Source organism: Coptis chinensis, chromosome 6 (assembly GCF_015680905.1).
Source record: "Coptis chinensis isolate HL-2020 chromosome 6, ASM1568090v1, whole genome shotgun sequence".
NCBI classification, from domain to species: Eukaryota; Viridiplantae; Streptophyta; class Magnoliopsida; order Ranunculales; family Ranunculaceae; genus Coptis; species Coptis chinensis.
Window position 1 is genome coordinate 5,078,537 of NC_141461.1, and position 13,446 is coordinate 5,091,982.

Here is a 13,446-nt window from a genome sequence, read left to right on the forward strand (position 1 = left end):
AAACCCCCGAAATAGGGAAGAAGGAAATAGGGAAGAGGGTTTATCCTATAAACCCATGTCTCCTATTTCCACTAACACTTATCCTATTTTATTTTATTTATTAAATATAATATTAATACTAATTATATATACTAAAAATAACAAATAAGAAAAACAGGGTGTTATATAATCCGTGTCGGACATGGCACAAACACATTATATGTGATATATCTTAATTTTTTTATATTTCGCCATGTCCGACACCTCGTATTTGTGTCAATATAACTTAGGCGTGGACCAAATAGACACCCCCTAAGTTATGCCATGTGGCAGCATCAAGGGCAAGTGCAAGGTTATGAAGCAACTCGTCAACATTGAAGTTGCAACATAGCAAGCTAGGTTCATTGAACAATGTGGCTAATTAAAGAAGTTGAAGAAATCAATGGATTAAATTCTCCTTCTTCTATTACGATAAAGGAGACCTCAACTTGCCATTAATGAGGGCTTGAATGTACGGAGAGTGAGACATGTATAAAATAGAGAGAATCATTAATGCGATTAGTGTGGGCACCCATTTGCCGAACCACGATAAAATCCGTCTTCTTTCTTCAATTTTTCACATCTTTAAAAAATAGTAAGAAAAATAAAGAGAGAGCAAGACACACACTTTTATTGTGGTTCGGCAAAAAGGTGCCTACGTCCACCCTAATGAACCCTAATAAACGTGTTAGTGATAATCATTGATCCTCCCTCTTTTCTATATGCATTTCTCTCCGTAGCTTCCAGCCCCCATTAATGGTGAGGTAGGGTGCTTTTTTCATGAATTTACAAGATGGGATTAACTACTCAATCCCTTGATTTATGTCTTTCAAAGATCCCTTGATTTCTTCAACTTCTTTAATTAGCCCCATGGTTCAATGGACCTGACTTGCTTAGGTGGAACTGCAATGCTGAGCGGATTTGATGACCATGAAGATGCCCTTAGATGTGTGCCACTCTGCCACATGGCATAATTAAGGGGTGCACAATTGGTCCTCACGGTGATCAATTAAAACAACATCATGTTTTTTACTCTTTTGCTATAGAGAACTAATGAAAGCCGGAGTAAATGTCACCAGATGATCTGTGAGTGTCCAGTGGTTAACTGGTCAAGATTCAAGACATGGGGGATTCTTCTGAACTTGCCCCGAGGTCTGGGTTCGAGCCTACTCTCACATGCGGAGGGGTATGTGAAGATTAGGGATTTAGTAATAAGCAAGAATAAAACAAAGTGCCATTAAATGATTGGATGTGTGTTTGGGGTTTGAACCTGCCAACATGGCGGAGCCAGGGGGCATCAGTATACTTTTCAAAGTACAAAACACTTATTACTAGTTACTACAAGTAAGTAGAAAAGGAAAAAATTGCCATGCCAAATTTGAAAGCTTCGATTTCTGCTTGCTGCTTTCTCACCCAAGAAGAAAATCTTGGCTCCGTCATTGCTGCTAGAGTGGTAGGAAAATATATGGTTTCATGGTACATCACCAAAACTAAACGTTTTCTCTTCATGAGTAGACTTGACTATTATTCACTATGATAAGAGAAGTGAAAATGGAATCGCGCATGTCACCATGTCAGTCATGTACTTATGTACAATACAAATCAAACGGATATCCACACCCATGCCAGAGTCTTCATTTTCAAGTGGTTACAGTATGCCCCTGCATTGTATCTCTGCATAATCGGGTAATGTTTCACTTGATCCAATATACTTTTCTTGCTTTATGTTATTGACAATTGACATACTTCAAGAGTAATATAAAAGAAAGTAATTAGATTGGCATCCGGTGAACTTTGAACGTGCACATGTTAGAATTGAAACCATGCTGACTATTATAATGTAGCATGTCAACTGCATTCCCTTTTTGTTTCTCTAATGTTTTCTACCTGTTAGTGTTCTGATTGAGTTTTGGCTTATTAAACCTTTAGGGGCTTTAGGCCTTCCCATTGTGGATAATTCACTGCGTATGTCATCAAGGTGGAGTTAATAAAAGCAAAATAAACCTGTAGGTGTGGGTGCTAGTATTCCAAAAAGCTGCTTGTTTATTCATATTCCATCAGAATCCTCTGACAAACAAGAGATCCTCTGCAGAAAAGGTTTTAATGGTACTAGGCCAAGCATATGGGCATTGCAGGTAATAAGCGGTTATCCATTTTATGTTTTTTTTTTACTGGCTATGGAGAAATGGAGATTAATTTATTGTATCTGAGCACTGTTTTAGGGGCTACCATTTATGACTTTGGCATGTTTCATGGATATTTTGCTCACTGTTAATAATTTAGCGGCGGAAGGATGTTATTTCATTGGGGAATTGCCTGCTTGGTTAACTGAAACTGAAGTTGTAAGTAAGGTTAGGTTGCTCTGATATTTTCCGCATGTTTAGTTTTTAACGAAAATGGAACTCTAGTAAATGATAATCTTGATTGACAAAAGAGTTTCCACTGAGTTGTATTCTTTGAGAGGACTTTTTTAAATCACATATCTCACACTCAGGCGGCTCACCATATCGTCAGACCTTTCTTGTCAAATCAATTTCCTTTACATAATACTTAGATTTGGTCATTTGGGCGAAACAATTATCAGAGATAATCAAACAATTATTTGTGTGGTCTTAAGCAGCCTGACACACTGAAGTGGATAGACAAGCTTTTCATGAGTAATGGCTTTCGCGTTGATGTTATTACTTATGATGAAGCTGCGAAGCATGTGAGCAGGAACCCTCCTTCAGGAGACTACGGAAATATACTTTTTGTGGCAAAGCAGTTGCGGTTGTCCGACAGTCAGGTATACACTTGTACCCAAACCACAAGCCTTTAATTTCAAGTCACTTCGTATATAGTAAGTTTTAAATTACATTGTTGAAGCGGGAAACATACATTTGTTTAAAAGTGGTGGTAGATTACCTTTTGGAATCAAATTTATGTGGATATCTTTTGGGTCAAGTTGAATAATGCAAGCTGCAATCATCTTTAAGATTGCATGTGGATTTGCTATAATATTCTAAAAGGATCGTGCATTGTTTCTCTAATTGCAGATAGATAGCTGGAGAACAGAATCTTCAAGGATAGAGGATGAAGGAGATGAAGAGGGGTTTGAGGAACTTTGACATCAGAACTGTTGCATCACAATACCGCGACCTCCTCATTTACTCGTACTCTCGCTCTCTTTTAGATCGGCTGCACCAATTAGGTTGCCTACGTACCCTTTCGGGATCAAGCCGCCGTAGTTCACCTCTCCTCCTCCTCTCCCTTCCTCCTTTTTTTCCTTCTCTTTTAGGGTTACTCCTAGGGCATAGTTTGGTCTTGGGCCCATTTTCTGGGCCCAATACACACTACGGTCTGGGCCGTATCTCTTGGCCCAGTACTTATGTGATACATCCCTGAATATGGCTACTACAATTGCCCCCTTCTCGGGTTCGGCGGCGATGACGGACGGCCGGACCCGAAGTCCTCAACTTTCCTTGTCTCTTTCTCGACCTCTAGATATCCACATTGTCCCGTGGATCAGCGTAGCCTTCTTCTCCTCGGGACATCTCATATCCGCACGCTTCGGCTACTAGACCGGTATGTCCGTGAAGTGTCTCACTTTATCGGTTCTCATTCATAGAACTCATTAAGCGTATCTCTACGGGGGTCTCATCCCCTTCACTCTCACTCTTCAAACTCCATTCTCATGCCGGTGAAGTGTCTCCACCCGACTATCCACTCTCATCTACAAAATTCACTACCGTACCCAAGAGTGTCTTGTCCCGACCATAAACTCTCCTCCACATAACTTACTACTACTATGTGCACGGAGTGTCTCACCCTTTCACGTAACTCAATATTGTATCCGCCCAAGGGCTCATCCCCTTTGCCCTTTACTCATGGACCTCAATATCCCGTCCATGAAGGGACTCGTCCCCTTCCATTTGCGGTTTGGAACTCCGCCTGCGGAAGACTCATCACCCTTACTTGTCTCGTTGCGGAAAGAAGCGATGAGGGCCAACCCAGCTTGCCCCCATGTTTGATTCGGATCTCATGTCCGCATATCTCTTGTAACTCCGACCTGCGGCTCAACCAAGCTCGGGGCTACTCTTTTTGACCTTTGTCTCTTTGCCTTTCTCGTCCGTGAAGGGCTCATCTCACTCCGAGCTCGACCGGATTTTCGCCCGGTTAGGGGCTCTCTCATTGCCCCATGTATCTCTAACATCTCTGATCCGCGGAGGGCTCATCCCACTCCGCGGGCTCGACCGGATAGTCGCCGGTTGGGCTCTCTCATTGCCCCATGTATCTCTAACATCTCTAATACGCGGAGGGCTCATCCCACTCCGCGGTCTCGACCGGGTTGTCGCCGGTTAGGGCTCTCTCATTGCCCCATGTATCTCTAGCGTCTCTGATCCGCGGAGGGCTCATCCCACTCCGCGGTCTCGACCGGGTTATCGCCCGGTTGGGGCTCTCCCATTGCCCCCATGTATCTCTAGCATCTCTCGATCCGCGGAGGGCTCATCCCACTCCACCTGCTCGACCGGGTTAATGCGCCGGTTGGGGCTCTCTCATTGCCCCATGTATCTCTAACATCTCTCGATCCGCGGGAGGCTCATCCCACTCCGCGGGCTCGACCGGATGGTCGCCGGTTGGGGCTCTCTCATTGCCCCATGTATCTCTAACATCTCTAATACGCGGAGGGCTCATCCCACTCTGCGGTCTCGACCGGGTTGTCGCCGGTTAGGGCTCTCTCATTGCCCCATGTATCTCTAGCGTCTCTGATTCGCGAAGGGCTCATCCCACTCCGCGGTCTCGACCGGGTTGTCGCCGGTTGGGGCTCTCCCATTGCCCCATGTATCTCTAGCATCTCTGATCCGCGGAGGGCTCATCCCACTCCACGGGCTCGACCGGGTTGTCGCCGGTTAGGGCTCTCTCATTGCCCCATGTATCTCTAGCATCTCTGGTCCGCGGAGGGCTCATCCCACTCCGCGGGCTCTACTGGGTGTGAACTGCAACTTGTGTAAGAGGTGCGCCCCTGCGCATCATCCTCGGCCACAATTCCTCCCTCCTTCCTGTCAGATATTGTGTTCATCACAGTTCTCTCCTCTAAAGGATCACCCACTTTGGAAATTTGGTCTTCTGTCACGGTGTTAACAAGGCCAAGGAGCTCTAAAGAGGCATCCTTTCTCAAGTTAACAGGCACCTCTAGAACTTCAGGCATAGCAAAGGCAAGACTCAAAGTCACAGCCAAAGGCAGTCCCTCAGGCACAGCAACCACAACAACCGTCACTGCAGCAGCAAAAAACTCCAGCATTTGTAATGCATCGTCTCCACCACGTCAAAAACTTCATTCGGAATTTTTGTTCTATGTGCCCCTCACATTCCAGCCACCTAATTATCTTCACACAGTACTCATAGCTTCCATCCAAACGACCAGATCCACTGGACCGATACAATGGCGACGCATCCATCGAACAACTTGTCACAATCATAGGTATCTTCATTAGTACTTGACATCCGTTTCCTACACAGATACCGTCCGAGACTCTACGGAAGGTAGTTCTCTCGATTGGTCTAACCAACCACGCGTCTGCGAGTCAGCGCTCCCGGTTGATCTCACCTAACCACTGCTCTCATTTCCATGAGAAACTACATCACCGTCGGCCTCGAAGAAACCGCTCAACCTCGCACTCAATGTCATCTCTAGTGTATTCAATGGGAATTACTTCGCATTCGGATTCGGGAAATACGGATGCAACATTCAAACCAAAGTTGTTTGCAACATCGGGCGTTTATCTTCAAAGGCGCCTCGGGTTCAATGAGCTGTTCTCGCCACAACATTCTTCTTCCCCATCAGCACTGCAAAACCTATCAAAACATCCTTCTTCTTGTGCCCAAGCAATACGTAGGATCTTTCCAAGATCCCGGACCTTAAAACCAGAAAATCCGACAGCTTCTGTAAACTAGGGCTCTCTCTTCGTACTAGAACTTCCAACAAGGGATGGCTTCTCCATCTTACAACGATCCGACCAACGAAGAGAATATTGAGTACCATCTCTATCTATCCACAAGGCAAATCAAAAGCACTGGAAGCCATAACAGCCCGACCGCCAATCTGTTAGTGATACCACATAACCCAAACCAATCATAATCTATTCTTTTAAGCTTCCATATAGCCTTCGTCGGTTCACCCCTGGGCACAATCTGAAAGTAGAAACTGAAACTAAACTTCACGGCACGAATGAGAATCAAGAAAACTGAGTGCTCCATGCTTTGAAATCATTGTTATGAACACTGAAACAGCAAGCTCAAATATTTTCAGAAGTTCTTTAGGTGACGGAACAGGAATAGAGTAAACATTGAATCCTTTCTTGTTCAAACTTTCAATCATCATAAAAGCTGTAATAATTTGTGACACCATGGTTGCCCACGCAGCACCCATTATACCATAGCCTAAGAAACAGCATGGCACAATATCACCGATGCCCCTTATAACCCCCAAGCCTGAACTTGCACTTTGAGCAACCCGTCCAACAAGAATAAAGGGCCATGCTAAACCTTGAATCTGGACATATGTGTTCGCAGCTGATACTATACTCAAGTTCTTTGGTCCAGTAAAAGCAGTTAATATTTGCGCACCCGTGACTTTTTTGTAAGCAGTAGCATTCCCACTCCACAAGAGAAACCAACAAATAGCAAGATAGATATCTTGTGATTTTCTTCACGAGCAATAGAAGTAGCAACCGATAGAAACATAAACACGTAACTCATGCAATCACCAACCACAGTCCCAGGACCTAATGCAGCAAGCTCAAGAGAACTCACTTGACCAATAACAACAGTATCAATTAAACTCCTTAAAGGCCCACATATCCATAAACCCACAGCTCGTCCAGCAAATAATCCTATCTCTTTTATCTGCTTCAATATGTTACTCTCATTCCCTGCTTCAAACTCCTATATTCTCTTCTTCTTCATGTGGGGTGGTTAAATTACGATTTTGGTTAACAGGACTAGTGCATGAAACTGTTATTTGACATTGTACTTGTCGCGTCCAGCTAACCCACTCAGCTTCAACGGTATGTGAACACAGAGAGATATCTCCAGTTCGCAGATAACACTCTTGTTTTGACAGCATCTCTAATAATCACCAATGAGAGTATACGAAACAGAATGCTTCATCAAACACCATCTCAGCAATAGCCCACTCCAATTTCCAAATCCGAATGTAATCTAAAGCCTCCGACGACAAATCCCCCAGTCTCTGAGGTATCCTCTCCTCTTCACCCTTTTCCTTCATTCCAAATCCATTTCCCACGATAACTTACATTTGCTTAACCAACACTTCCTGAGTAGCCGCTACATGCCCCTCCTTTACCACTTCAACACCACTTTCTCCCTCTTCATCTTCTGAAGGATGACCTTTGGTAACCCCAATCCCTGAGAATGAATTGACATCGCCAACATTATGTACTCGGCTTGAATCCACTGTAACACAGATTTCGCCCAGATTCTCCTCGAGCTGATTAGGTACCGTTTCATATACGCGGACAACTGTATCACGTCCATCTACCGTGCAAGTATCCTCCTCAAGGACAAGCTTCTCTCTTGAAAATGATTCAATGTTTCCATCCAACACCACCTCCTCCGAGGTATAAACTTCAGATATTAGATCTCTCACTTCAAGATCCGCCCTTTCTCCACAGCTGCAAGCTCCTCTCCACTGCCAACTCTCATTTCATCAACCAATGATCTACTAATTATATTGGAAAACCCAACACGTGTGCTGCCGCCATTCACTCCCATTTTCCACTCTTCCTCTCCTGTATAATGACCTTCAGCTAGCTGAACCTCTGAAAAGTAACTATCTTCTCCCTTTATATCTTTTTTGGTACAAATTTCCTCATGTGAAACAGATTCTGCCCTTCCACCAACTCCCCTACCTTTCAATCACAATCCATCAGACTAGCACCTTCGCCTTTGCTCCACACAGATTTCAGTTATAGGCGGCACAGTCTCCACCATTATTACGTCATTACGTTGTTCGTCCTCAGAAAACGCAATTGTTTCTGGTTCAAACCCACTACTCTCTGTAAACACAAAGATAACCTCAGCAGCTGAATTTGGACCCACCCTAATCATTACACAAAGACTCCTCCTCAGCACGAAAATCCATTCTTCCGTCTTCAATTTCAAGATCCCTACCAGTTTGAACATTTACATTCTCTTGTACAAAATCATCAAATACAATCTCATGAATTAAATTCCCTTGTGTCAAACTCAAAATGCGATGACTTGGTCGATGAACCACAACCACCACCAGAGCTGCAACTCTACCGCAGATTGGAGGAGGTAAGAGCGAGGGTAGATACGGCAGCGACTATTACCGAGGCAACCACGCTATTACTTGCACTTCCCCAAGACCCCTCTTATTTCTCTCTCAAACTATGTTGCTGGAACCAACTCCCTCTAACTGACTCAATCTCATTCCATACAATATAAACAAAGACAAAGACAGCACGACCCCGATTATCTTCTCTAGCACAAAAAGATGGGAACTTGAAAACGACAGCTCAATCTCCGAAACCCCTTGTAGAGCGGAGCCGATATTATATAAGGAAATATCAAACTTATATGATTTTGTGTTCTCCCCACAGACGGCGCCATTTGTTGCATCACAATACCGCGACCTCCTCATTTACTCGTACTCTCGCTCTCTTTTAGATCGGCTGCACCAATTAGGTTGCCTACGTACCCTTTCGGGATCAAGCCGCCGTAGTTCACCTCTCCTCCTCCTCTCCCTTCCTCCTTTTTTTCCTTCTCTTTTAGGGTTACTCCTAGGGCATAGTTTGGTCTTAGGCCCATTTTCTGGGCCCAATACACACTACGGTCTGGGCCGTATCTCTTGGCCCAGTACTTATGTGATACATCCCTGAATATGGCTACTACAAGAACCTGTTGAGCAAATAAGTCTAAAATGATTTAATTAAGTATATCGTTAGGTATGTGCAAGTTCCTATTGTAACCACATTGATAAGGCTAACATTTCATATGTTCTCAACCCGATCTTTATTTCTCAGTTGTATCCACTCCTCTGTTAGCGTCCCAACAACCATGACGCCATGTTCCTATTTCTTCCTTGCATGTCTAGCCCTGTTCTTGCAGGCTGTTCATACATCCTTTCCGAACATCCAAGAGAAGCATGGAGATGCAGTTGTTTCTAATATTCTCGACCCAAAGCAACATGCACGGTCCCCTCCAACAAAGCCCTACCAACAAAAACTCGGGCCTGACAAGCCTGCTTTCCTCATTGAAAGGGCCTAAGCAAAGTAAGATTACCCATTATCAAAGCAAGCCCGAGTCAATTGGAGGTTAAAAGGTTTGAGGCTTTGAGCATGTATTTATTAAGCAGTTTCAGATGAACAAACGTTGAATCTAGTTGTTTAACAACCGAATCCAGATAAGCTAACGAGGGGTACTCAAACCGTCAAACGACAGATGCCAAGACTGGAATAACCATTATGTACACACAAACAATAATGGTTCAATTAAATTACCAGCTTTTGAGTATGTTTTCATACAAAGTACACGACAAACAAAATTTTCTTGCTAAGAGAGCTGAAATCAAAAGCCACACCAAAAACAGCCTGATGAAATAATTTGGTCACTACCGGATATAGTATACATTTTTTTTTATTGGCAAGCCTGTACTGATAGTATACACTTGGTTATTGCTTCCATACAAATTGTTTGTGTGCATGTATCAGTTCAGCATTGTAATGCATCTTGTTAACTTTTATGTGAGGACAAACAAAATTTTCTTGCTAAGAGAGCTGAAATCAAAAGCCACACCAAAAACAGCCTGATGAAATAATTTGGTCACTACCGGATTTAGTATACATTTTTTTTTATTGGCAAGCCTGTACTGATAGTATACACTTGGTTATTGCTTCCATACAAATTGTTTGTGTGCATGTATCAGTTCAGCATTGTAATGCATCTTGTTAACTTTTATGTGAGGACACTAGCAAAGTTTTAGTCTACTCCTGAAATCGTCACACGCGTACTATATTTGTGAGAAAAGCAACAACCAACGTCCCCTTGAAGAAACATGTGAGAGTCAATCTCATACTAAAATTTCCTCCTCGTTGTCATTAGAGACCATCTAACTTCTAGTGAGAAAGCTAATTAAAATAAGTGAAATATGAGGAATATAGTCTTCTATAGTTCAATTAGTAAACAGAATGAAAGTGACCAGGGCCCATCGATTCAAAATGTTCCTCTTTAGTTATCCTAGAGACCTAGTAGGGTTTAAAATCTCAACCCAAGCCCAGACAAAATTTGTTCGGGCTCAGCTTTTCTTGCAAGTTAAGAAAGAGCCCAGCCTAAATCCAAGCCCACGAATATTCAAAAATCAGAACTACTCCCGCCAAAAAGACATTTGATCAAATGGCTGAGAGAATTTTGGCTTGAATCAAAAGTTGGAAATATTTTACAATCGACAATTATCTCTATAAATAAATAGCCTACCCATTCATAAGAAGAAAAAAAATCCAAGAACAAAGAAGAAGGTACGTAGTTTTCTGTAGTCTATAAATAAGTGATTTATACGTAATGATTCCGGTGGGATTTCGTTTTGTTCCAACTGAGGTTGAGATGATCTATTACCTACGTGATTCCTATGGCTATGGAGGAGTTCTGCATAGGATAATGAAGAATATTATTGTTACAAAAGACCTATATGGGAGCGAGGAGCCTGCCGAGATATTCAATGGAAGTTCGGCAACAGAGATGTACTTCTTGACTGTCGTCAAGAAGAAATCAGATAATGGTGGCGAAATGAATGTAGATAGAACAGTCAGTGATAAAGGAAGGTGGAAGATGCAGGGTCGTGGCAAGACAAAAGGGGGAGTCACAGACGCGGCGATCTACGACCCTCAAGATAAGTCTCTAATTATTGGGTATATAAAAACTTTGAATTTTTATGGTAATGATGAATCAAAGAAAGAAGTAAGTTGGATAATGCATGAGTACACTTTGAGTGTTAATCCTCCTGGTCAACAAGTATGGGCTCTTTGTAAGATCATCAAAAAGTCCAATAACAGCGCATATTCAAGTTCAGATATCTTAGAGAAGAATACTAGAAATTAAGAGGGTTCGGGAGGATAATGACCCCCTTCCCTACACGCCCAACCCTAAACCTGCCCGAACTTCTTACCAAGATTCTCCTATTCGGCTTCAGTTTATTGATTATACTGATGACTCAAGTTCAAAGTTGCATCCTTTAATATGCACACCACATGATGATGGTAAAGTAGAATCTGGTGGTGCTGTGAGCGTGCCTACTGATGTTGATATGTTTTCCAGTCCAGACATTCTCATTAATCTAGATGAATTATTAGCTTCTCTGGAAGATGAGCCCAAATCTCCGTCTGTGTGCTAATAATAACAATGACGACAAGTTTGGCTTAGAGGAGTTTTCAAATAAACTAGAATCGGAACTGCTAGAAGAGGAGGATAATGATGCCGGTGAGGCTGATTTAAAAGAGTTTTCAAGTAAATTGGAATCGGAACTGCTACAAGAAGAGAAGGATATTATTAATGATGGAATGGAGAAACTTGCAGAGGAGTGTATTGTGGAATCATCAGCAGACAGTCTAGGCGTTCTTAGTGAAGAGGCAAAGTTTCAGTCTGATGAGGATAATCAACTGGATCATCATGCTATAATATTCCAGCTCAAACTAATTGGGTCCCTTATAATGAAAAAGACATGGAATCGGCTTACGCAGATCTTGACAACTTTAAGTTCTTAGAGGAACTAGAATCTATTGTGGGTATAGATAAGTATGAGTTGCAAGTAGATGATCCGTTTTGTAAATCATTCATGGGAGAGATGGATGTCGCATCTGCAATGCCAGCCTTGAGTGTTTAATTAATTCGCCTACTCGATCAATGTGGCGCAGTACTGATGGTGTGCCAAATATATAACAATCCATGGGCATGAGAAAAAGCTTATGGCGGTGATCTATATAGAAGAGAGGAGGAAGAAGAAAGAATGAAGAAAGGACATAAAAACGAAGAGTATAATATATAGTCAATTGGTGGTGCGCTACTGAGGGCTGTGTGCCAAGTAGCAAGCAATGAACATGTGAAGAAGCTTACATCATATCTATTGAAATATTGAACAGAGGAAGCAGGAAGAAGCTACTGATGGTGTGCCAAATAGCAAGCTATGGGCATGTGAAGAAGCTTGTGCCAGTCATTTATAGAGAAGAGAGGCAGAAGAAGAAAGAATGAACATAGAAAGTAAGAAGAAGAAAGACAAGAGAATATGTGCTAATTGCATCTCCAAAGGCAATCCATGTATCAAAACTTGAACTTAATGAAATGATTATCTCTCCCTGTGGACGTAGGCACAATGCCAAACCACGTAAATCTTGTGTTGTCTTGATTTTTGCTTTTGCTTCTTTTTCAATTTTCTTGTTAGCATAGGAGCTTCTCTAGCTACGCATACTCATAGTCAACGATATGCAGGAAACCTTTGCTCAAGAATCTGGTCTTTCCTTAGTTAAATGAAGAGAGGCCTTCTTGTCTGCCTAGCTCTTTTCCATTCCACTCTAATGTATAGAAGAGTACAGGAACACAGGACCTGCCTGCCCTGCTTTATTGATATTTATTTTTTCATTTTTTTTCGATTTGTTTCTTTGATTTCCTGTGGTTACATCCTCTTTAGTCTTTGTTTTGCTAGGTTTAACTCACTATCAAAATGTGAATTTAACTGTCTCCGATTATTGGCTTAGTCTGGTTTCAGGAGTGCTTTCTCTAAAAGCTAATGTTCCATGCATGTGTAATGTCTTCTTATTCATGACCTTGGTCCTTGGAATTGGCGTAGTAATCATCATAACAATAACAAGAATCCGAGAAACAACATTAAACACAAAAAACCAGCCCTTATATCTTCTCATTGTGCACCACAAAAGTGTTTGTCATTACAATGTGTCAGTTTAGTGTATCAACATCTCTCCCCTTACTTAAGCAGATATTCATGATTATGCCTCCTAAACATGTGCGTTGATCTCAAACTTGCTACTGAGAATTACCTGTTCCTTCCATGTATTTTGTGTTATTGTGCCAGCAACGTAGCGTGTTTATCGTTGTGGCCTTGTGGCTGTAATGGTAAGGTTTCACATGTAGCAGTAGCAATACGTATATCAACTTGGTAGGGTAACTTTGCATTGTAAAACTGAAAGTGATGATTGGAGGGGATCAAATCATACACTCAACTAAGATATTTCTGTGTTATTTATTGCGGAGAAGATTCATAATAGAAGTGTTAATAGGTCGAATCACTAACTCAGTTCATAGACAAACAGTGACTTGGTTAAGCCCCATATTTTCTTTCCATACCTTAGAGAAACAGCATATTAGAGTTGATACGTTTTCATATCATGATCTGAATTA

General features: G+C 42.2%; 2 protein-coding genes across 5 annotated transcripts; both read left to right on the plus strand.

The window, feature by feature from the left end:
• The first annotated feature begins 1,303 nt into the window (after positions 1-1,303).
• Positions 1,304-3,134, plus strand: LOC147490975 (O-methyltransferase 1, chloroplastic-like). 4 transcript variants are annotated; one of them, XM_086566200.1, is made up of 4 exons: positions 1,304-2,153; positions 2,241-2,369; positions 2,636-2,803; positions 3,054-3,134. In XM_086566200.1, exons 2-4 carry the CDS (start codon positions 2,253-2,255, stop codon positions 3,123-3,125), a joined length of 357 nt encoding a protein of 118 aa, XP_086422326.1. In that variant the 5' UTR covers positions 1,304-2,153; positions 2,241-2,252; the 3' UTR covers positions 3,126-3,134. The 4 variants fall into 4 exon arrangements, with proteins under 4 accessions (XP_086422326.1, XP_086422327.1, XP_086422329.1 ...); XM_086566201.1 differs by having other exon boundaries at positions 2,639-2,803; XM_086566203.1 differs by having other exon boundaries at positions 2,241-2,360.
• A 7,465-nt stretch (positions 3,135-10,599) lies between these two features.
• On the plus strand, positions 10,600-11,136 carry LOC147490976 (NAC domain-containing protein 101-like). Its single transcript, XM_086567152.1, has one exon. It carries the CDS (start codon positions 10,600-10,602, stop codon positions 11,134-11,136), a length of 537 nt encoding a protein of 178 aa, XP_086423278.1.
• Positions 11,137-13,446: the final 2,310 nt, after the last annotated feature.

Coding starts and splice junctions, on each gene's coding strand:
- LOC147490975 (XM_086566200.1), top strand. CDS start 2,253: ATGACTTTGGCATGTTTCATGGATATTTTGCTCACTGTTAATAATTTA. Junction 2,370..2,635: donor AAACTGAAGTTGTAAGTAAG/GTTAGGTTGCTC, acceptor TGTGGTCTTAAG/CAGCCTGACACACTGAAGTG. Junction 2,804..3,053: donor TGCGGTTGTCCGACAGTCAG/GTATACACTTGT, acceptor CTCTAATTGCAG/ATAGATAGCTGGAGAACAGA.
- LOC147490976 (XM_086567152.1), top strand. CDS start 10,600: ATGATTCCGGTGGGATTTCGTTTTGTTCCAACTGAGGTTGAGATGATC.